Source organism: Eschrichtius robustus, chromosome 20, assembly GCF_028021215.1.
Source record: "Eschrichtius robustus isolate mEscRob2 chromosome 20, mEscRob2.pri, whole genome shotgun sequence".
Classification (NCBI taxonomy): Eukaryota; Metazoa; Chordata; class Mammalia; order Artiodactyla; family Eschrichtiidae; genus Eschrichtius; species Eschrichtius robustus.
In genome coordinates this window covers 66218055-66243160 of record NC_090843.1, presented here as the reverse complement: position 1 = coordinate 66243160, position 25106 = coordinate 66218055, and the positions used below count along the sequence as shown (strand labels likewise).

General features: G+C 45.4%; 1 protein-coding gene across 2 annotated transcripts in view; it reads right to left on the bottom strand.

Annotated features, from left to right (window-relative positions):
• Positions 1–3851: 3851 nt before the first annotated feature.
• COPS3 (COP9 signalosome subunit 3) overlaps positions 3852–25106 on the bottom strand; it is a 28431-nt gene continuing 7176 nt past the window's right edge. The window contains exons 5-12 of one of the 2 annotated variants that reach the window (XM_068530858.1): positions 23811–23903; positions 16730–16909; positions 13953–14093; positions 12123–12296; positions 9002–9088; positions 5417–5530; positions 4457–4537; positions 3852–4167 (exon numbers count right to left, since the gene is read on the bottom strand). In XM_068530858.1, coding sequence (XP_068386959.1) covers positions 4114–4167; positions 4457–4537; positions 5417–5530; positions 9002–9088; positions 12123–12296; positions 13953–14093; positions 16730–16909; positions 23811–23903 — 924 coding nt within the window. In that variant the 3' untranslated portion in view covers positions 3852–4113. Of the gene's footprint in view, positions 4168–4456; positions 4538–4611; positions 4753–5416; positions 5531–9001; positions 9089–12122; positions 12297–13952; positions 14094–16729; positions 16910–23810; positions 23904–25106 lie in introns of those variants that run through there. The other variant, XM_068530859.1, reaches the window with a different exon arrangement.

Sequence of the window (25106 nt, the reverse complement as noted above, 5' to 3'; positions counted from 1 at the left end):
GATATGTGTAACAGTTTGGGAGTCTGACAAGCTGCTGAACGGCAGCGAGCAAGTAATGGGTAATATTTCAGAAGGAGAACTTGTGCAGGACTTGTACATCACGTTGAGGTTTTGGGTTATTAGACAGTCAACTCTACGTATAAGGTGTCTGGCCAGTTGCAAGGCAAGAATTACTAGTCCAATATTATCTCTTAACAAAACAAAACAAAAAAACCCCTAGTGTTTATTTTGCATTTTTTATCACAGCACTTTCAGAAAACTTTAAAAAAATTAATTCTCCTCCCCAATTAGAATTTAACTGATAGCTTGCTTGTGTTTTAATCTAATACTAGCTGCTTCTTAAACCCCAAGCAGCTACTTTTTAGTCTAATAATAAACTTTAACAGTCCATTATGGATACAGGCTTATTAAATGCCTTTTACAATTAGCAAAAGTTCTCTGGTTTCAGCTTTTCATTTTAGGACAGGATACAGATAGGATTTTGTCTTTGTGCACCACCGTTAAGTAATTTAACTGCCTAAAAAGAGTAGCCATCATATTTCCCCATTCACAAGTATCTGATTTACCGTGTCATTTATTTTCTCTGGGCCCTTTGCAAAAACTGCTCAGGCTTACATGCAAATAACAGTTTTCTTCTACAAATTGGCTACCGTTTCAAGTTGCAACCCAGAAACTTAGAATTTACAAATCCAAAACTGCATCTTTGAAAAGCAAGTAATAGGAGAGAATTAGAACACAAGTTGACCATTGGCATACACAGAGGAGGGAATGTGAACAAGGACGGTCCACCTGTGAATGCCACGCTTAAAAAGCTAAGAGAGCTTTATAAGACCCTCTGCTAAATTATGTGCTGGAAAAGTAAAGCATTTGTCCCTGGTTAGATGACACAGGCATTATTATATCCTGTTACTAAGGCTAGTTAGGATTCTTCCCAGGAATGTTCTATCATCCAGCTTTGTTTGGGATTCCGATGTACTAAACAAAGTAAAGAAGGTGCCTTCCATGCAGGCCGGAAAAATTCCATTATTGCCCATTTAGTACCATTCTTTGGCTCAGAAAACATCTACTGTCATTTCAAACACATGCAACCAGATATTTCTTTAAAGAATACCTTATACCGGTATATCTCAAACTGGAGACCTCGCAGACCAAGCATACTCGCCTAAGAAAGTCTAGACTAAAAGCTGAATACTGTCCCTTTGAGGGGAGGCAGGGTTCCACTGGGCACCAATACAAATAGAAACACATATAATGCAAGTACTGAATTCTGAGGGTGATCAGTTATTCTCGTTAATCTGGAGTACTTATTAACATCTGAGAGTACCATGAAAACATGAAGTACACACTTCAAGAGTCCACAGAGAAACAGTAGGTCCACTAATGAACACCAACCCCAGGCTACATCCTTGGACCTCAGAAACTGCCCTAATTGCCTAGGTGCAAGCTCACCATCTTCTGGCACCATCAAAATGCTACAGGTATGCATAAGTGAACGTGTTCACAAAGTGAGCTGCTGCTGAGAATTAACTCCAAGGAATGGCTAAGCCTATCTTAACTATTCACGCAAACAGATTCTGGTTACTATTCAAAAACGAGACACAGGCAGTGCCAGGCAGCGTCGGCTCAGCATGCGGGGTCTCATGCTCACTTCTAGTAACAAACGAGGCCACTCATCTCCTTGACCCAAGATTTTCAAAAGCAACTGCTGTGGAGAGAAACCGCTGGCCAGTTTAATAGAAACAATGTAGTAGAGCCATTAACCACACGTTAGAAAAGGGCAAAGTCTCCCAAGGGATTCATAGAGTGTAGGTGGCTGGCGGAGGTGCCCAGTGGAACTGGGTCCCCGACTGTGTGGAGGGGGAGGCCTGCCTCCTGGGCTGTATTGCCCCGTGGACACGGGGGCTGCAGTGAGGCGGATCCCCAGCACCCTGCCGGGGTCCAGAGCCGACTGCAGGGGGGCCTGCTCCTTCCCTCCCTAGGTTTGCAGAGCTCTAGCCCCGGAACCAAGAGAACACACGAGGGCAGGTGTGAGGGCCGGGAGTGAGGGCCCTCCTCCCCAACACGACAGGAGGGGTTCACGTGAGTGCCCTGCGAACGCGGGACCAGGCCCTAAACACCAGGCCCTCTGGAAATCAAAGTTTCAAAATAATGCAGTGTTTCAGTGAATCACTATTCGGGGAGAAATCTAATAGTGTCCACATCAGGAGCCCACAAGAGAGTTACTTTTTCCTTAAACAGTCATGACTGGCAACTACTAGAATTCTCGAACACATTTGAGGTGACTGTAATTCAGATCCAGGTAAATCAGAAGTTGTCTAATTGTTTTTAAAAAAACAAAACTGTGTAACTTGCCACACTGATAGAAGGAGAATTTTTTTTATATAAATTTATTTATTTTTGGCCGCTTTGGGTCTTCGTTGTGGTGCGCAGGCTTCTCACTGCAGTGGCGTCTCTTGTTGCGGAGCACGGGCTCTAGGTGCGTGGGCTTCAGTAGTTGTGGCTCGCGGGCTCTAGAGCACAGGCTCAGTAGTTGTGGCGTACGGGCTTATTTGCTCTGTGGCATGTGGGATCTTCCCGGACCAGGGCTTGAACCCGCATCCCCTGCACTGGCAGGCGAATTCTTAACCACTGCGCCACCAGGGAAACCCGGAAAATTTCCATTAAATATTTCCTCTCTCCTAAGTACAGGCACATGGAAGTATACATGAAAATGACATACCTCACCTGAGCTGGAGAACTGAGAGCATGGATGAGGGGTCACATCCAGCCCTCGCCTATTTTTACGTCAGCGTTACTGGATCCGGCCTCACCCACTCGTTTACAGATCAGATGCTCCGTGGCTGCTTTCCTGCAGCAAAGCAGTGGTCGTCACAACAGACCACATGACCCCAAAGCCTCTCTATTAGAGAAACTTTTTAGGCATGAGGTTTCACAGTTTCTTCTTGTAAATAATGAAAATGTGACTGACTACACAACTGGACACATTTTAAACAGCGAATGTTACTAGCAAGAGGTTCTTTAAGGACCAAATTCCAGTTTAATCTGAGCACACCTTACAGAGGCTCCACACCATCCTGGGGCTAAATCAGGGCACCCGAGTCAGACGCATTCCAGGGTTCTGAAGAGGAGGGACCCTGAACACAATCAAAATGCAACTGTGCAGATGAACAGAAAATGCTTCTGAAGAAAAAGTGGCAAAGTCTGGTGTTCGTCTCACAAAAAAGCCCCTGAGATTCCAAAAGGGCATCCCCCACACCGAAGGTCCCCATGAGCACAGCCGTATCTGCTCAATTCACAAGCCACCCTGTCACTCACATGCACGTGAGTTCTAATTACAAAACATTATCTTCGGCCTGATGGACTCTCCCAGCTTTTTTTTTTTTTTTTTTTAAGGCAACTGATATCAACTTTATTTTTATAAATTTATTTATTTATTTATTTATTTGTTTATGGCTGCGTTGGGTCTTCGTTGTGGTGCGAGGGCTTCTCATTGCGGTGGCTTCTTTTGTTGCGGAGCACAGGCTCTAGGCACGCGGGCTTCAGTAGTTGTGGCTCACGGGCTCAGTAGTTGTGGCTCGCAGGCTCTAGAGCGCAGGCTCAGTAGTTGTGGCGCACAGGCTTAGTTGCTCTGCAGCATGTGGGATCTTCCCGGGCCAGGGCTCAAACCCGTGTCCCCTGCATTGACAGGTGGATTCTTAGCCACTGCGCCACCAGGGAAGTCCCCTGATATCAACTTTAGATTCAAATCTTCCAATAATTCCTAAAATCTGTATCTGTTCACAATGAATATGTTCTTTAAAAGCTTTTCAGAGGAAAAAAGTGATACAGAAGACACGCCAATGTTCAAATAATTTAAAACAAAAAGGTAGATTTAATGCAATAACCACATTAATCTGAGGATAAATAAATCCACAACAGGCTTTAAAGTTTGAAAACGTTTTCCTTTCTTTGCAGAGAGATTGGTTTTCTGAAAGCACACAGGACCGAAGACGTCAAAGCAAAACACACTGTCTTAACGCCCAGGTGAAACGGGCCTGGTCCTCCCTGCCGCCCTCCCGACACCTGCCCCGGCCATGGCGAAGGCTTCTCTGAAACTCAGGATGAGCACCGGCTTCAGGAGTAACTGGATGGCTTGTTTCCGGAATCGTCCTCCTGTGACCCCATGCTCTGGAAGGGAGGGAGAGAGGCAGTGCGCTTGTCTGCCCTGGCCAAGGGTTTCCCGCCAGCCCCGGACACCTACCCCCCGACGACGCCACCCCGTGTACGGGGGAGGCAGGTCCAGGACCCCCACCCTCATCCCTAAACACACTTCCAGCCTGGAGTCTGGAAACGTCCCCAACGAGTATGTCTCTGTGAACCTCCCCGATATGGTTTCTGGGCACAAGCTCACACTCCTGATGGAGAATGCCACCCTGCCCCGCCCGGCCCACTCCGTGAATGAGGGGGCCTCAGTCACCTTCTGCACGAACTGGGGATTCACTGTGATCTCCTGGTCCATGGCCCTCAGCCGCTCGTCCAGCTCTATGCACCTCAGCATCTGCGTGGCAGACAGGTGTGGATGCGCTGAGTGAGCGGGTTTAGGGCAACTTCACCTTTTGAGCCTAGACTAGTACTGTGGGTGCTACAGGGTCACAACCCTGGGGCCAGATGAATTCTGGAGTCAGAAGTTTTGGATTCCGCCGGCAACATAGTACAGCAGGACCTGGGGTAGCACCCCGTCATCAAACACGCTGACATCTTTTGCAGTGAAACCTAAAAATATTCATTTGCCATCAAATGAGTTACAAAAAAAAACCTTCCAGTTTTCAGGGTTTCTTAAAGAAAACTTGGAATTGCCAAAAACAGACTGTGGAGACATACTGCTTTGAAGATTCTGGAGCTGTTCAGTTCAATCTGTTTGCCTAATCAGAGGTAAGAAACCAGACCAACCCACACAACCCTGGCTCACGCCCAGATCCCCACAAGCGCTTAGAGCAGGATGTGCTCCGTGGCCCCCGCTGCTACCCAGGCGGAACTGCGGGCGGCTCGTCTCCTCCAGCTGCCTGCTCTCCCCCAGCAGAGACGGGGGATTTCTGACTTTCCGAGCTGGGGCTCCAGATGCACGTTATTGAAGGCTCTACAGTATAGGTGGCCGCTGGGTACGGATAAAACTGTACCGATTCTAAGACCCTTCAAGTGTTTTAGGAGTTGAAGGAGGCTTTGGTGAGCTAGACAAAGAAGCTAACCCACCATCTACTTATAACCGTACAACCTGGGAGAGTCCACCTTGAAATTAACTTTCTAGGAAATAAGATGTTCTTAGAAACTAGTTGGGAGCTACGCGTATTTAGAGCTAAAATTATCCTGGAACATACAGTCAGTATTTCAGGTATAACATCATAAACATCAGCCCAAAACACCTGGCATTCATATTTACCTCCTGATCGATGTTATGAAGCATGGCGGGGTTATTATATTTTTCAGGGTTATCATGGAAACTGACCATCCCATCCTTCTGATTAATACTTGCAAAAATTTCACCATCTTCTATCTATAAAAGAGAAATCAGGAAAGCAGTTTAGACCCAAAAACTATGTGAATATGCAGTGTTTCAATACAATCAGGAAATACCACAGAAAGCAATAAATAAATAAATCTGTATGTGTATTTTTAAGCACCACCTGCTTATTCAAAGATATCTATTAAATACCTATCATGTGCACAGCACCAAGATAGATGTGAAGGGGTAAAATCCACATAAGGTAAATTAACCACTTTATTTATTTTTTTGGCCATGCGGCATGTAGGATCTTAGTTCCCCAACCAGGGACCGAACCCGTGCCCCCTGCACTGGGAGCGCAGAGTCATAACCACAGGACCACCAGGGAAGTCCCAAATTAACCATTCTAAAGTGAACAATTCAGAGGATTCAACTGCACTTGTGATGTGCAGCCACCAACTCTACCCTGTTTCAAAAGATTTCACTGTCCCCACGGGGAATCCCACCCCATTTAAGCGGTCACTGCCCGTTTCCCCTCCTTCCAAGCCCCCTGCGACCACTAATCTACTTTCTGCCCTGTGGATTTGCCTGTTCTGGATGTTTCATATAAATGGAGTCAGACAATATGTGGTCTCCGTGTCTTGCTTCTCTGGCATAATGTTTCGGAAGTGCCCTTACATCTTTAGAAAATTTCTGTGAGATAGAACTGACGTTGCCGTTGCATTTTAAAAAGTGAAACCCTAACACGTTTTTGTTTCACCCCAGTAGAAATTATCTTCTGGTCCTTTAAGAAAGCTTTTCTGCCAGTGTTGATTCCAAGGCAGTTTCAAGGTCTATGTTCTTTGCATCCACAACTGGGGATTTAGTTGTTTAAGCCTCATTGCCAACTCCTGTCCATGAAGTAAAAAGCGAGACGCCAATAAAATCCCAAACAGGTGTTGTCATTCTAACAGATTGCTCCCCAGGTGCCAGTGGTCTGTCACAGCAGAACCGAGCTGCCTGGGCCGGTCTGCTCCTTTCCACCTGGAAGGGACGGGCCCCAGTTAGTGCAGCACCAACAGCCCAACGCACACTGAACAGAAGGCGTAACTCTCTGACCCCGTGAGCAGAGAGAGCTGCCTCTTCACAAAGGGGAAGGACACGCACGCCGGGCTCACCACAGTGGCACTCTCTGTAATAACCACAACTGGAAACAACCCAAGCGTCCCCTGATGGGAACGGAAAGGCAGCCTCGTACAGCGGAACGCTGCGGCCCTGCAAATGAACCAACTACAATGATACGCAGCACTGTACACGAATCTCATGGTGCTGAGCAGAAAAAGCCAGATCCCAAAGTACATACGCTGTACGTTTCCTTTTATATAGAACTCAAAAATAGGACACAACTAAGAACAGGACGTTAGAAATCAGGATAATAATAACCTTTCTAGGCAGAGGTAGGGCTGGAAGCAGGTTTGAGAAGGCTACACACTGTATGATTCCAACTATATGACATTCTGGAAAAGGCAAAACTGTAGAGAAAATAAAAAGATCAGTGGGGGTGGGGGAGGGGGGAGAGGGACAAACGGGCGGAGCACACAGGGTTTTCAGGGCCATGAACACACTCCATGTGGCACTATAATGATGGATCCATGTCCTTATACACTTGTGCAAACCTACAGAACGTCCAATACCATGAATGAACCCTAATGTACACTAAGGCCTCTGGATGACACATCCGTGTAGGGCTGTCAGTTGCTAAGAACTGTCCCATCCGGTAGGAGTACTGATAAGGGGAGGCTGTGCACGTGTGGGGCGGGGAACCCTGCACTTTCCCCTCAATTGTGCTATGAACCTCAAACTGCTCTAAAAAAATTGAGTCTTATTTAAAGAACAATCCCTGCCTTCGTAAGTTTTACACAGTAGGGCAGGAAATTTCAGGTGTGGCAGAATTGACATTTTGAGCCAGATAATTCTTTGTGGTGGGCGCTGTCCTCTGCATTGTGGGGGCTTGAGCAGCGTCCCTGGCTCTACCCACTAGATGTGAGTAGCACCCCCAGCCGTGACAACCAGAAACGTCCTCAGACATTTGCCCTGGCAAATGCCACATGTCTCTGGCAGATAAAACATCGCCGGCTGGTCTGGAGCCTGTCAGGGTCCATCTGGGCTGGGCAAGCACTTCACTAGCTGTGTCCGCACCACTCGTGTACTGGTCCCCACCGCTGATGACCAAGTCCGGGGAGGTGTGCGGCTGACCCACGGGACGAAACCCTGTGGGCAGCAAGGTGCTCTCAGCAGGCGCTCCGAGGCTGGGGAGGTGGGACAGGTTTTATTTGTTTGGGATGTGTGTCTCTGTGTTTGGAGGATTACGTTGAAGGAAAAAACTTCCAAACATTTGTAAATTGAACTATGGAAGGAAAATACTCCATCATCACAACTGAAAACAGTTTCATGACTCCTAATCCTGACCTGGCACCACTCCCGAAATCACAGGGGCGATCACTAGCAGAAAATGCAGAATGCTGACTTTGTGCATGAGAAGACACGCCTGACCCGGGCTGAGGACAGAGGTTTGCTCTTGGTGGATCAGATCGGAGACACGCCTTTGTGTAACAGAATAAGTAAATGATGCTATTTCAACTTGGTGGGTTACCACACAGTCATTTAAATGCTTATCCAGGGACTTCCCTGGTGGCGCAGTGGTTAAGAATCCACCTGCCAGCGCAAGGGACACGGGTTCGAGCCCTGGTCCGGGAAGATCCCACATGCCGCGGAGCAACTAAGCCCGTGCGCCATGACTACTGAGCCCACATGCCTAGAGCCATGCTCAGCAACAAGAGAAGCCACCGCAATGAGAAGCCCACACACCGCAATGAAGACCCAATGCAGCCCTGCCAAAGTAAATAAATAAATAAATCAATTAATTAAAAAGCCAACCTTTAAAAAACAAACAAACAAATAAATGCGTATCTAAATTTGGGGAGTGAGCAGTCACAACTGGGAAGTAAATGGGTCTCAGGTGCCCTGTGACATCTGCCATCTGCAGCTGGAGCTGAGCACGCGGGTATCTCCTCTGAGTGTGGCCTCGGGGTGACACGGCCCAGGAGGGGGGTGAGTCAGACTGCCACCCACGAGGCCACCAGGCCCCTACCTCGCTGCACAGGACTTCCTCGGGGCAGCAGGGCCCGGCCCCACATATGGCTCGTCCGTGGGCTCATGACAGACCAGCAGGCAGAGCAGCACTGCTTGTGTCTCTTTGTATTATCTGAAATGTTTCATGAGTGTTTTAAATGATGTTCACAAGAACTGTGACGATGAAAATGTAAATAAGGAGCACTGCTAAGACACCACTGTGTATAACACATGAGTACATGTCACGGGAAGACCCCGAAGATTGTAAGGAAATCAACGAAAATGTCCACACTGGTTGACACTGGATGGGCCCCCTTCGTCCTCCTTTATATTTTCTATCGTAAACACCTGTTACCTTTACGAGGACGAAACCCCAGTGATCACTCTTTAAAAGAATAGCCACACACTCACCATGTGCAAGACATACTTTTCTGCCTCCTGAGGTCCAGATAACTGCACACGACTTGCCATGTCTTGTAATGACAGCGTTAAAAAGGTCTGAAATTCAGAAGTTAATTAATCACAACTAGAAACGCTGAGGAAAGAAATTTTATTAAATGTGTACAGAGTTATACTGAGTCTCTGAAAATTTGCTTTCCAATACTGTACAAGATAACATTTCGTTGTGAAGATGACATGCAACAGATGAACTAAGGTTTTAGCATCAATCTTCTAGAGGACTAATGACTTTTAAACAGTATCCCAGACGTGTGTCCTGTACGTCTGAAATGACATGTGCACCGCCATTTCAGCACCGCCTGCAACGGCAAAGATTGGAACCACCTAGAAGTCCATCAGCAGAGGACTGGCTGAGTGCAGCGCAATTACGCGAACGGACTCCTACACAGTTGTAAAAAACTTACTGAGTGTGGATACTTTTTATGAGCTGGAAAAGAATCCAAGACATGTGCATCGTTAAATATAAAAAAGGATGCAAAACAGGGTCTACAGCACGCTCACATCTGTGTACAAGGAAGGAGTGCATACGTGTGACAACACACACACGTATGAATGCATGTGCTTCTATGTGCACAGATGATCTCTGGAAGGATATCTGAGAAACGGGTGACACCAGGCTGCCTCTGGGGAAAGAAAAGGCCGGCTGGGGTATAGGAACTGGATGGAGATTTTTGTGTCTTTGAATTTCGTATCATAAACGTATTACCTTGTAAATAATATAAAATTGAAAAAAAATCACATTCATCCTTCAAAATTCAAAGCTAGAATGTGTAAACAAATAGGGGGTTAAAAGGAAACCAGTGTTTATCATTGGTTTGCCTGGGACTTGATGAAAATGCCCCCTTTCAGGAACAAATTAAAAGAACTCTTTTTTTTTTAGGGCAGCTGGCAATATTTACAATGATGGCATTTTCAGAGCAGGCCATATTAAGACTGTGATGTTGAAAATCCTTGATAAGCCAATGACCGAAAATTCTACTGATACATATACTTTAGTTCAAAGAGTAGCACGCCCTCTCCAAAAGAAACTACTGTTAATAGTTTAGTTAGTAGTTTAGCGCCAATGAGGACTCAAAAGTGAACATTTCTAAATATCCGGAACTGTCATTTTTCCTATTTCAAAATAAGGAGAAACTTCCACTTGAATGTCTACCAGAAGAGGACTGGCTGAGTAAGTTGTGACCATCGGTACAACAGAGTACGATGTACAGTCACTGTGATGCAGGCTTACGTTGCCATGGAAACAATGTGAAGACAGTGAAAAAAGCAGAGTACAGAACAGCACATACAATATGATCCCAACTACAGTTAATGGGAGTGTCTACACACAGAGCAGAGAGATTTAGAGAAACGCCCACAAAACATGAATGTGGGGCAGATCTGAGCCTCACGTGAGAACCCCATTTCCCTCGTTGCCCTGCAGCCAGCCTCTCGTCCCGACACCCACATACAGTACACCTGCTGAGGCTTCTTAAAAAGCCTTTGATTTTTTTGCCCTTTGAATAACAGACTACTAACCTGACTGGAAAATCCTACTAACCTGACTGGAAAATCCTCTGATGCCCCATCTACTGTTCTGGCACCAGGACATGAGGCCACGCATCCTCTATGGCGGCGCCCCTGCCCGTCAGCAGCTGTGGTGCCCCCCCCAAGGCCGCCGGGAAGGGCTTATCAGCCCAGCGGACTCAAATCAATGGTAAGTCAGCACAGCAGGACCAGGACGCTGGTGACTGTGAAGCCACTGCCCCACCCTGGGCTGGCCACCTAAGGCCCTTCATGTTTGTTTGGTCACACTCTGGATCCGTATTTATCCGATCCAAAACGGAAAACTGCACCTTCCATATAAAGCATACCGACTTCTCAGTATAAGCTATCAACTGATTCCAAAGTGACGAACTGGGGTTGACTATTTCACAAGAGAGTTTAACTGATGATTTTCGCAGTGATACCTACTTATTAGATTCCCTAAGTTCTAATTCTTCATTTAACTTTCATTCGCCATTTTGTAACTTAACATTTTTTTGAACGTGCACTGTCTTTCTCTCCTTGTTCACATTTTGGTTTTCCATCTAAACTCCCAGTACCAGTCACCTACAGGTGCAGCTGTTTCCCAGCAGCTCCTCTCGATGGTGAGATAGAAATTTATTGTACTTAGAGCAGCTGTGTTGGCACCTGGACCAAATGGAAAACACTGTGGGGAGAATTCAGCTGCTGGTCACCTTGAATCTCTTAGGTCCGGTCTTTTTAGCCTATGGGTCCCACTCGTTTTTCTCTCACAGGACATTTGTTTTTCATCTTCTTTGAGTCACTCTCCCTTTCGTGTTCTCTGTCTTCCTCTTACAGACTGATGTCTGGAATGTCTGGAAGGGGCCTCCTTCCTGTGAGCAATGACCCTCCCCCCTCCTCCTCCTCCTCGAGGAGCGGTTCTCCCGGCCGCCCCTCCTCCCCCCTGGTCCCCTCCAGCCTCCCTGGCCCTCGCACCAACCGAGCAGCACCCTCTCCCCTCCTCCGCCTGGAGCCCGACCGCCCCGTCCTTAAGCCCTGGAAGAAGAGCCGCACCGTCCCGGTTGCCGCTGCTCTTTGTTGGTTTACTACCTGCAGCAAACGCCTTCCTGGCTCATGGGGAGCTTTGTTTTTCTTTTTACACTTTCCTGGGCGGTTTTAACACTTGATAGTAAGCGTATTTTCCGTCAACAAAAGCCATTAGGTTTATTTTCATCTTGAAAGTAGAAAACACACGACCGGCTCACCTCCCCGGCTCCAGCGTGCTGGCCCTGTGCCCCCGCGTGGGTCAGCCTGCCGCGGGGTCCTGGGCAGCATGGCCACGCCCTCGGGCTCCCTGTCTGTGCCTCCCAGAGCGGCCGTATCTCCTACCTCTTGCTCTTCACCTGTCCTTCTTCTCAAATACCCTGCCCCAGCACTGGAAAGACCAAAAGCACCCATCAAACTGCCCTAGGGAGTCAGCTGGGAGAGCTCTTCCTCAGGACAAGACCCTGCGCTGCTGCCTCGGCGCTGAGGGGGACGAGGGGAGAAAAGGAGCCCAGGGTCAGGAGGGGCCCGGGCAGGGCCTCACCTTGGTGAGCCTCTGGATGTTCTTCTTGTACAGCGAGGACAGGCACTGCTTCACCAGTCCCATGTTGTTGTCGCGAGTGAAGGTCTCGCTGTGCTTGGTCACCAGGTTGCGGAGCTCCGAGGGGTTGTTGGTGGAATAAACTTGCGCTAACTCGTGGTACGCGTTGCTAAGAGGCTAAAGGTGTGCAGGCGGGAAGAAACCAGATTCGAGAGTTAGAGGAACGGAGCCTGTGTAAGACGCAAAAGAAAACATGGCACTAAATTTGGAGCAAGTACATTCAACATCCTTTACTGTTACCCAACAAACTATAATTTACCCAAAGCAAGTACCTAGCTTTCAAGACCAAGGATAGAAATATCACCATGGAGTACTTTACTGTCAAACAAAAAACCCACCTACTTTGAAGTACAGAACAAACTGCTGCACAGCAAGTACAGTACACAGTTAGTAAAGGCACACAGGTCTTTTATCTCCATCAGTGGCTCTTGATTTTTCTCTTGATAAACCACTTTGGGAGGAAAAAAGGAAAATTCCCACGCTTCTCAGTTCCCTCTCCCTCTCCCACACACCTCACCGGGCGCAACGTGTCAACCCGCTACTTCTGGGGGAACCAGAGACAACAGGGCTGAGGGCGCACTCAGAGCTGTGCTGCTTTCACCATCGTACGCGTTCCCCTCTATCTTATTACGTGCGCACGCGTCCCCCCCCCCTCTTATTACGTGCGCATGCGTTGCCCTCTACCTTATTACGTGAGCATGCGTTGCCCTTATTACGTGCGCATGCGTTGCCCTTATCACATGAGCATGCGTTGCCCTCTATCTTATACGTGCGCATGCGTTGCCCTCTATCTCATTATGTGAACATACGTTGCCCTTATCACGTGAGCATGCGTTGCCCTCTATCATAATTATACGTGCGCATGCGTTCCCCTCTCTCTTATACGTGAGAAACCAGACCCAGGCCCACGAGTAGGTCCGCGGTCCTGAGGAGACACGGATTCAAACCTGCATCCCCACCCTGAAGCCTGTGCCCTCTTCACCACTCTGCTATCACCGCCAACAAACCACAATTGTGGGGAAGGAGGCTGAGTCATGCGGACCTCACCTTACAAAGGCCCTCCTCCTAGGGCCACCTGAATCACCCCGGGAGCTCCCCAAACCTACACGTCCTTCTACCCACCCCCAGGCCCCCGTCTGTGACTGGCAGCCTGGAGCCCGAGAAGGACATGGGCCACCCTCAACAAGGCAGCACAGAAATCTTCTCATCAGGAAGACTTTCACACTGATCTCGTGAAATTCTGAACTTTGTACAAGGAGGGTCAGCATAAAATTGTTATCAGAATGATAGTGACTTCAGTTTAAAAAAAACAAAAACAAAACCCCGTGAGCATGTATTATTTAAAAAAAAAAAAAAAAAAAAAGTAGGTCATTTCTTCACGTGGTCCCAGGGCTGAGTCCTCAGGGAAACAAGAGCAGCTCTGTGAGCAGCACTTGGGGTCTAATAAGATTCCCCAGCACTTGGTCAAAGTGAGAGTCCGACAGAGTCAGCACCGCTTTTCTAGGACCTTAAACATCTACAGCTATGACCACCCAGAGCAGAAGTGTGCAAACAGATTCCTAGGAACATCGCGGTCCGCCAGGCGATCGGCGTGCACGGACTGGGAGGGTTCGGGCGCTGCCAGACGCCCAGCAGCCGGCAAGTGAGCATCTGCTAACTTAACACGCTGGGAGAGCTAGGGCCTGTAGCATAAGACTACAGAGCTACGCGTCACCACAATTTCCTATGAACAGAACATGTCACCTAAGAAATCCTTCTGTTTTAAACACTCACCTTAATGAATCTACCCACAATTTGAGACGTGTATTTCGGCAGCTGTTGCACTTTGCCAAGCAGTATCAAAGAAACGAGAATATACTTTTTATATGCCTCCAGCATGATGTGACTGACAGCCATAGCAGGAGTGGCGATGGCCTGAGCAGGAGTGAAGACAGCAGGGGAGCTTGAATTAGGAAAAGAGCACTTATACTAAATCACTACCTTTTAATAACTCTGGAATTTACCCTTTGAACACATCCAACTCACTGGGCTTTGGTGTCTTCACCAAGCTGTGCGACTATCACCACTACCGAATTTCAGAACATTTTCACCCCCTAAAAAGAAACCCCAGGCCGTCAGTGGTCACCGCCCACCCCCCAACCCCAGGCAACCACTCCTCTACTTCACATCTCAATGGACTTGGCTACTCTCGACAGGGCACATAAACGGCGTTTTTGTGTGTGTGTGGCCTCGCTGCACGGCTTATGGGATCCCAGTTCCCCAACCAGGGGTTGAACCCAGGCCCTGGGCAGTGAGAGCACGGAGTCCTAACCACTGGACCGCCAGGGAAATCCCATGAATGGCTTCATGTAGTCTTTTGTGAGCAGCTTCGACGTGACACTTTCAGGGCACACCCCTGTAGTGGCCTGTGTCAGGACCTCATTCTGTGTTATGGGCAAACAGTGCTCCACCTTTTGTGTACTCAGATCCTCAGCTGGCGGGCATCTGGCCACATGAATCATCATGCTGCTATGAACATTCATGTATGTATTTGGACATTTGTCTTCACTTCTCTTGGGTGTAATCCTGGGAGTGAAGTGCCAGGTCATATGGAAGTTTTAGGTTTAACCTTTTGAGGAACTGCCAAACTATTTCCAAAGCGGCCACACCACTGTACATCCCCACTGGCAGTTATGAGGGTTCTGAATTCTCCACATCCTCATCAACACATACTGGCTCTCTTTTTTAACTTCAGCCATCCTAGTGTGACTTGATATCACACTGTGGTTTTGATTTGCATTTCCCTGATGACTAGTGCTTTTAGCCATTTGCCTATCTTCTTTAGAGCAATGTCTATTCAAACCCATTGCCCATTTTTAAAATTTTATTGTTCAGTTTTAAGATCTTTGTATATTCTGGATGTAAGTCTCTTATCAGAAATGTGATCTGCCAATATTTCCTCCCATTCTGAGGCTGCCTTTCCACCTTTTTTCACCTGGATTCATGAGGGTTAAGAATTCAAAACTATCACACCCAAATCAGCCCAAATGTTCCAAATCAAAATCCAAGCCACTGAGCCTGTAAGGCACTTCTGAGAATTATTCAACAGAAACACTCGTGCAAGTGCATAACAACACAAGAACAACAATCCACACGCAACACTGCTTTAACAGTGAAGCACCAAATCTGCTTAGAGTACCACCAGTCGGGGGCTAGTAAACTGCCAGGTCCACATGTGGCACGGGATAAGAGGAGGAGGCTCCTTTCACTCTTTACTTTATATAATGCTGTGTGATCTGAATGTTTTTCACTAAGTACATCCTTCTTTTGGATTTTAAAAAGGCAGTAAAACAAAATCTGTGTCACCTCCTGAAATTAAGGTACTAATACTACCTGGAACTGATGTACGTCATGAAGACACAGCGCCATGAAGTAGACTGTCACTTGGGCAAAAGAGGGAATATGTGGATTATTATCAGGTAAAAGTCTTCTAGCTGTAAACATAAACATGCTGTGTCTTTGACATTTCAACTCTCTGTGACAGAACCGCGCACCTTCCTGCCGCGCACCCGTGTCTCGGCGTCCCTAGACCATCGGCGGGCTCATCCCACCTCCGCTGGGCTGCAGAGCCACCGCGCGTTCAGTCGCTGCGGGTGTGTGCTCGCAGTTTTCTGAGGAACTGAAATTGTGACCGTACAGTCAACGCAGTCCCCTGGAAGGTCCTACCTGACCAGTCACGTCCTTGAAAGATACCGTCCCTGCCGATAGCGCTTGTGGTCACCCTGCCCTAGGCCCCCAGCAATGCTGGTCAGCCCCCGCTCACTGAGGCGATGTCCACTCACAGGTCTGCACGGGGGCTTCTACAGCATCTCAAATACACCACGAGCTCCTCCGAGGCTTGGAATGTCTTTTATTATCCGAACATGTGCTCTGAATAAAACAACTTATGAACGTCTGGCAAATTTATCTTAAAACACTGGTTTTAGCCAGTACTGTCCATCTCTGTTAGACCCTGAGTGAAGCTGCAGAGCTGCGCAATGTCTCATTACACAGACACAAAGGTGGGAGGCACTATTCACTGCGTACTCCTTCACACCCTTTGAATTACAGACCAGAAGAACGTTTTATTTATTAAAGTAAGAAAAACTCGGGAGTTCCCTGACAGTCCAGTGGCTAGGGCTCAGCGCTTTCAGTGCTGTGGCCCTGGGTTCAATCCCTGGTCGGGGAGCTAAGATCCCACAGGCCACGCGGTGCAGCCAAAAACAACAAGGAAAGAAAGAAAAACTTAACCGAACATCACATCTGGTTTCAGAACAAGAAGATGCGTCAAAGGTCACTCGGTTCCATCCCTTCCCCACAGGCAAAGGAAGCTACAAAGTCAAGAGACGCACACAACTCAACCCAAACCAGACGGGGGTCGTGGCAAAGCCTGGTCAGCCCCGCCCCACAGTGCCCATCCCTCCCCTGCCCTGCGCCCCTGGCCACAGGGCAAGAGCCTCTGGAAGGACCCTCCCCTGCAGCTCCAGCCGCGAGCCTGCAAGTTCATACGCCCCCGGGGGAGCGCCGACTACCTGCTCGTAGAAGTAGAGAGCTCGCTCGAAGTTCTTGAGCCCGGTGTAGACCATCCCGCCGTAGTAATAGTAGCAGAGGAAGTGCTTGGCCTCGTAGGCCCCATTCTCTTTGCAGATGTCCACCATGTCCACGTCCAGGTACGGGAGGGCGGGCTTAAAGCACTTCGCCAGCAAACACAGCTGTGGAAAAATTTACACGGAGCCATCATTCTAGGTGCACTTCGCCTTTGGCAGAAGGAGCAAATTCGCAGATTCTGGAAAGTTCTAGAAAATAATTGGTTTTACATTTTATTGACTAAAATGATCTAAATGTCGGCACGTTATTCCATTTTCTTAGGCGTTCAGAATACAATAGCATTTCTTTAGAAAAGACTAACCAGCTATGACATAAAGGGCTCCGCAAATGAAGCAAAGCCCATCTATTTACAGATGCACGACAAGTGTGACCTTTTCTCTTCACTGCCCTGGTGAAGTAAGAACAGTTTCTCTCCAATCACTCCTTTTCCATGTCTGAACCCCTCAGGTAAGTGTAGGGAATGTGCAGCTCAAGAACGCAAGATCCAGCAAAGTTCTGTGTCTGGGTGATGCGGCACAGGGCACACACAGGCACAAACTCACTGTACACCTGAGATCTGCAAACTTTACTGTATGTACGTCACACCTCCATCACAAAAGTTTTTTAGAAGAAATAAAGAGGGGACTTCCCTGGTGGCGCAGTGGTTAAGAATCCGCCTGCCAGAGAGGCTGCCTAAAATCATAGTAAGGCCACAGACACCCCAAAATACACCACCAGACGTGGAAGTGCCCACCAGAAAGATAAGATCCAGACTCATCCACCAGAACTCAGGCACTAGTTCCCTCCACCAGGAAGCCTACACAACCCACTGAACCAACCTTAGCCACTGGGGACAGATACCAAAAACAACGGGAAATACGAACCTGCAGCCTGTGAAAAGGAGACCCCAAACACAGTAAGATAAGCAAAATGAGAAGACAGAAAAACACACAGCAGATGAAGGAGCAGGGTCAAAACACGCCAGACTTAACAAATGAAGAGGAAATAGGTAGTCTACCTGAAAAAGAATTCAGAATAATGATAGTAAGGATGATCCAAAATCTTGGAAACAGAATAGACAAAATGCAAGAAAACATTTAACAAGGACGTAGAAGAACTAAAGAGGAACCAAGCAATGATGAAAAACACAATAAATGAAATTAAAAATACTCTAGATGGGATCAATAGCAGAATAACTGAGGCAGAAGAAAGGATAAGTGACCTGGAAGATAAAATGGTGGAAATAACTACTGCAGAGCAGGATAAAGAAAAAAGAATGAAAAGAACTGAGGACAGTCTCAGAGACCTCTGGGACAACATTAAACGCACCAACATTCGAATTACAGGGGTCCCAGAAGAAGAAGAGAAAAAGAAAGGGACTGAGAAAATATTTGAAGAGATTGTAGTTGAAAACTTCCCTAATATGGGAAAGGAAATAGTTAATCAAGTCCTGCAAGCACAGAGAGTCCCATACAGGATAAACCCAAGGAGAAACACGCCAAGACACATATTAATCAAACTGTCAAAAATTAAATATAAGGAAAACATATTAAAGGCAGCAAGGGAAAAACAGCAAATAACACACAAGGGAATCCCCATAAGGTTAACATCTGATCTTTCAGCAGAAACTCTGCAAGCCAGAAGGGAGTGGCAGGATATACTTAAAGTGATGAAGGAGAAAAACCTACAACCAAGATTACTCTACCCAGCAAGGATCTCATTCAGATTCGATGGAGAAATTAAAACCTTTACAGACAAGCAAAAGCTGAGAGAGTTCAGCACCACCAAACCAGCTTTACAACAAATGCTAAGGGAACTTCTCTAGGCAAGAAACACAAGAGAAGGAAAACACCTACAATAACAAACCCAAAACATTTAAGAAAATGGGAATAGGAACATACATATCGATAATTACCTTGAATGTAAATGGATTAAATGCTCCCACCAAAAGACACAGGCTGGCTGAATGGATACAAAAACAAGACCCATATATATGCTGTCTACAAGAGACCCACTTCAGACCTAGAGACACATACACACTGAAAGTGAGGGGATGGAAAAAGATATTCCATGCAAATGGAAATCAAAAGAAAGCTGGAGTAGCAATTCTCATAGCAGACAAAATAGACTTTAAAATAAAGACTATTACAAGAGACAAAGAAGGACACTATATAATGATCAAGGGATCGATCCAAGAGGAAGGTATAACAATTGTAAATATTTATGCACCCAACATAGGAGCACCTCAATACATAAGGCAAATACTAACAGCCATAAAAGGGGAAATCGACAGCAACACAATCATAGTAGGGGACTTTAACACCCCACTTTCACCAATGGACAGATCATCCAAAATGAAAATAAATAAGGAAACACAAGCTTTAAATGATACATTAAACAAGATGGACTTAATTGATATTTACAGGACATTCCACCCAAAAACAACAGAATACACATTTTTCTCAAGTGCTCATGGAACATTCTCCAGGATAGATCATATCTTGGGTCACAAATCAAGCCTTGGTAATTTTAAGAAAATTGAAATCGTATCAAGTATCTTTTCCGACCACAACGCTATGAGACTAGATATCAATTACAGGAAAAGATCTGTAAAAAATACAAACACATGGAGGCTACACAATACACTGCTTAATAACGAAGTGATCACTGAAGAAATCAAAGGGGAAATCAAAAAATACCTAGAAACAAATGACAATGGAGATACGACGACCCAAAACCTATGGGACGCAGCAAAAGCAGTGCTAAGAGGGAAGTTTATAGCAATACAAGCCTACCTCAAGAAACAGGAAACATCTCGAATAAACAATCTAACCTTGCACCTAAAGCAATTAGAGAAAGAAGAACAAAAAAACCCCAAAGCCAGCAGAAGGAAAGAAATTATAAAGATCAGGTCAGAAATAAATGAAAAAGAAATGAAGGAAACAATAGCAAAAATCAATGAAACTAAAAGCTGGTTCTTTGAGAAGATAAACAAAATTGATAAACTATTAGCCAGACTCATCAAGAGAAAAAGGGAGAAGACTCAAATCAATAGAATTAGAAATGAAAAAGGAGAAGTAACCACTGACACTGCACAAATACAAAAGATCATGAGAGATTACTACAAGCAACTCTATGCCAATAAAATGGACAACCTGGAAGAAATGGACAGATTCTTAGAAATGCACAAACTGCCAAGACTGAACCAGGAAGAAATAGAAAATATGAACAGACCAATCACAAGCACTGAAATTGAAACTGTGATTAAAAACCTTCCAACAAACAAAAGCCCAGGACCAGATGGCTTCACAGGTGAATTCTATCAAACATTTAGAGAAGAGCTAACACCCATCCTTCTCAAACTGTTCCAAAATATTGCAGAGGGAGGAACACTCCCAAACTCATTCTACGAGGCCACCATCACCCTGATACCAAAACCAGACAAAGATGTCACAAAGAAAGAAAACTACAGGCCAATATCACTGATGAACATAGATGCAAAAATCCTCAACAAAATACTAGCAAACAGAATCCAACAGCACATTAAAAGGATCATACACCATGATCAAGTGGGGTTTATCCCAGGAATGCAAGGATTCTTCAATATACGCAAATCAATCAATGTGATACACCATATTAACAAATTGAAGGAGAAAAACCATATGATCATCTCAATAGATGCAGAGAAAGCTTTCGACAAAATTCAACACCCATTTATGATAAAAGCCCCGCAGAAAGTAGGCATAGAGGGAACTTTCCTCAACATAATAAAGGCCATATATGACAAACCCACAGCCAACATTGTCCTCAATGGTGAAAAACTGAAACCATTTCCACTAAGATCAGGAACAAGACAAGGTTGCCCACTCTCACCACTATTATTCAACATAGTTTTGGAAGTGTTAGCCACAGCAATCAGAGAAGACAAAGAAATAAAAGGAATCCAAATCGGAAAAGAAGAAGTAAAGCTGTCACTATTTGCAGATGACATGATACTCTACATAGAGAATCCTAAAGATGCTACCAGAAAACTCCTAGAGCTAATCAATGAATTTGGTAAAGTAGCAGGATACAAAATTAATGCACAGAAATCTCTTGCATTTCTATACACTAATGACGAAAAATCTGAAAGTGAAATTAAGAAAACACTCCCGTTTACCACTGCAACAAAAAGAATAAAATATCTAGGAATAAACCTACCTAAGGAGACAAAAGACCTGTATGCAGAAAATTATAAGACACTGATGAAAGAAATTAAAGATGATACAAATAGATGGAGAGATATACCATGTTCCTGGATTGGAAGAATCAACATTGTGAAAATGACTCTACTACCCAAAGCAATCTACAGACTCAATGCAATCCCTATCAAACTACCACTGGCATTTTTCACAGAACTAGAACAAAAAATTTCACAATTTGTATGGAAACACAAAAGACCCCGAATAGCCAAAGCAATCTTGAGAACGAAAAATGGAGCTGGGGGAATCAGGCTCCCTGACTTCAGACTATATTACAAAGCTACAGTAATCAGGACAGTTTGGTACTGGCACAAAAACAGAAATATAGATCAATGGAACAGGACAGAAAGCCCAGAGATAAACCCACACACATATGGTCACCTTATCTTTGATAAAGGAGGCAAGCATATACAGTGGAGAAAAGACAGCCTCTTCAATAAGTGGTGCTGGGAAAATTGGACAGATACATGTAAAAGTATGAAATTAGAACACTCCCTGACACCATGCACAAAAATAAACTCAAAATGGATTAAAGACCTAAATGTAAGGCCAGACACTATCAAACTCTTAGAGGAAAACATAGGCAGAACACTCTATGACATACATCACAGCAAGATTCTTTTTGACCCAGCTCCCAGAGAAATGGAAATAAGAACACAAATAAACAAATGGGACCTAATGAAACTTAAAAGCTTTTGCACAGCAAAGGAAACCATAAACAAGACCAAAAGACAACCCTCAGAATGGGAGAAAATATTTGCAAATGAAGCAACTGACAAAGGATTAATCTCCAAGATTTACAAGCAGCTCATGCAGCTCAATAAGAAAAAAACGAACAACCCAATCCAAAAATGGGCAGAAGACCTAAATAGACATTTCTCCAAAGAAGATATACAGATTGCCAACAGACACATGAAAGAAATGCTCAACATCATTAATCATTAGAGAAATGCAAATCAAAACTACAATGAGATATCATCTCACACCGATCAGAATGGCCATCATCAAAAAATCTAGAAACAATAAATGCTGGAGAGGGTGTGGAGGAAAGGGAACACTCTTGCACTGTTGGTGGGAATGTAAATTGATACAGCCACTATGGAGAACAGTATGGAGGTTCCTGAAAAAACTACAAATAGAACTACCATACGACCCAGCAATCCCACTACTGGGCATATACCCTGAGAAAACCATAGTTCAAAAAGAGTCATGTACCAAAATGTTCATTGCAGCTCTATTTACAATAGCCAGGACATGGAAGCAACCTAAATGTCCATCGACAGATGAATGGATAAAGAAGATGTGGCACATATATACAATGGAATATTACTCAGCCATAAAAAGAAACGAAATGGAGGTATTTGTAATGAGGTGGATGGAGTTAGAGTCTGTCATACAGAGTGAAGTAAGTCAGAAAGAGAAAAACAAATACAGTATGCTAACACATATATACGGAATCTAAGGAAAAAAAAAAAAAAGCCATGAAGAACCTAGTGGCAAGACGGGAATGAAGACACAGACCTACTAGAGAATGGACTTGAGGATATGGGGAGGGGGTGGGGTGAGATGTGACAGGGTGAGAGAGTGTCATGGACATATATACACTACCAAATGTAAAATAGATAGCTAGTGGGAAGCAGCCACATAGCACAGGGAGATCAGCTCGGTGCTTTGTGACCACCTAGAGGGGTGGGATGGGGAGGGTGGGAGGGAGGGAGATGCAAGAGGGAAGAGATATGGGAACATATTGTATGTGTATAACTGATTCACTTTGTTATAAAGCAGAAGCTAACACACCATTGTAAGGCAATTATACTTCAATAAAGATGTTTAAAAAAAAAAAAAAAAAAAAAATCCGCCTGCCAATGCAGGGGACACGGCTTCGAGCCCTGGTCCGGGAAGATCCCACATGCCACAGAGCAACCAAGCCTGCGCACCACAACTACTGAGCCTGTGCTCTAGAGCCCACGCGCCTAGAGCCTGTGTTCCACAACAAGAGAAGCCACCACAACGAGAAGCCTGCGCACTGCAACGAAGACCCAACGCAGCCAAAAACTAAAATTAAAAAAAAAAAAAAAAAGAAATAAAGAGAAAAGAAAGCACGTCTCCATATGAAGTTAGAACATGTGGTTGAAATAATCCACATACCATGTTATTCATTAAGGAAACAATCTAGATACCCCACAGGGACTGGCTAAACCCATGTTATGGAATTCTCTGCAGCTGTAAAGCACTAACATGGAATCATCTCCAAGACACAGTGAGAAAAAAGCAAGGTACATAAGACGTTGTATAGATTAGTATTTGTGTTTAAAAAACTAGAGAGAACAAATATAAACATATCTGCTTATACGTGCATAAACCAGCTTTGGAAGGATACCTAAGAAACTACGAATTCCAGTTTCCTTTGGAGAGAAGGGATGGGTGGCCAGTCAGCAGGTGGGAGACGGGCTTCATTATATACACCCCCCGCCCTTTGCCATCTGGGTTTGGAGTCACACAAAATAAAATAAATACATGAACAACACTTTAGAGTGTCAGAAGTCACCTGGTTCGCCGTCAGGTTCCAGAGCTCGTTACTGGGATTGTTACGGTCACGAGCGCTACTCACCCCACCCGTCCCCACATCACGAGCTGACTAGCTGGGCCTCAGCCGATGGCTTGCGTTCAGTAGCCCCAAGATTCCCTTCCCAGCAACAGGGGCACCTGCACATTCCGAGGCTTAGAACACAGCGCCATCTTCACCAAGTCCAACCGTGACTCGGGGCAACCCCTAGCTGCTCACCTGGCAAAGGTCAGCATGGACGGAGGTCAGCTGGTTTGTGTTCATCTGCATCTTGTCAATGGCCTGCTTAAGGACGCCGATTCCGCGCAGGGGCTGTCGGAAAGGACACCTGTCAGCACGCTGGGTCCTAGGTTGTCACTTAGAAACGAAAGTAACATACTGATGGGCTCTTCTAAACCACAAGAGGAGGGTCCCACAGCCTCTCACGAAACTTCTGTCCCTATTCAGTCAGAAAATGTTGTCTTAAGCTGTTTATTGTGATAATGTAGAGTAATTCAGCACAACTTTTTAAATCATAAAGCTTTTTCTAATTATTGGAGATCAATAATCAAAAGCAACATTACATTCTCAACAGTTCATCATACTTAGAGCTAAACAAAAATTTTACAAATTATTTACAACACATGAGACCTATGCTTAGGAGACTGAATTGTGGATAAGGACGTTGGCACTGTCCCGCAGGGCAGTCTAGGTGTCACCTGTAAATTCTCTCCAGCAACATCTCTTACCTGGTGGTAAATTACCGTTGAGAGTGATACCACAACCCCCTTTTACAGCACAAGGGGCGCTAGAACGGCAGTTCCAAGCACAAAGGAACCGTTTTCCTGCCCTGACCATGAATAACAAGACCAAGAACCACACGAGGTGCAGTCAGCTTCTGGAGAGGAGGTGTGACCATAAAATAGCTAAGGAACTTAACATGTTTTTTCAGTACAGACTTGTCGGGTTTAACCATCTCCCTCAAACAATAATTATGTAGTGCTCCTACAAAATACCAACTGGTTCTTTGTTTTCAGCCTCTTTTACACTAGTCTTGAAGTTGAATTTCAAATCAAAAAGAAACTTACAAATTACAACTTGTGTCAATATCACAAAAAATAAAGAGTTTACCAGATTAAAGGAGACTAAAGACACACAACAATGTAATTCAACCCGTGATCTGAGATTTTCTTCTGTTACAAAAAATATCAGTGAAACAACTGGTAAAATCGGAATCAGGTCAGACGTGTTACAGGAGTCGATCAATGCTCGTCTCCTGACGCTGACCCCTGGGCTGCAGTTAGGTAAGAGAACGTCTTAACTTGTCCTAATGCGTGAGAAACACTCACTGAAGCACCCAGGGTAAGGGGCGTCGCATCTGCAACTCTCCTCCCCGTGGCTCAGGAAAAAGAGGAAAGAATGAGTAAGTACGGTAAGACACTAACACCCGGGGACTCTGGGTGAAAGGCGTTCATGGCAATTAATTATACTAACCTAACGACTTTTTCGTAAAGCTAAAATTATGTCATAATTGCA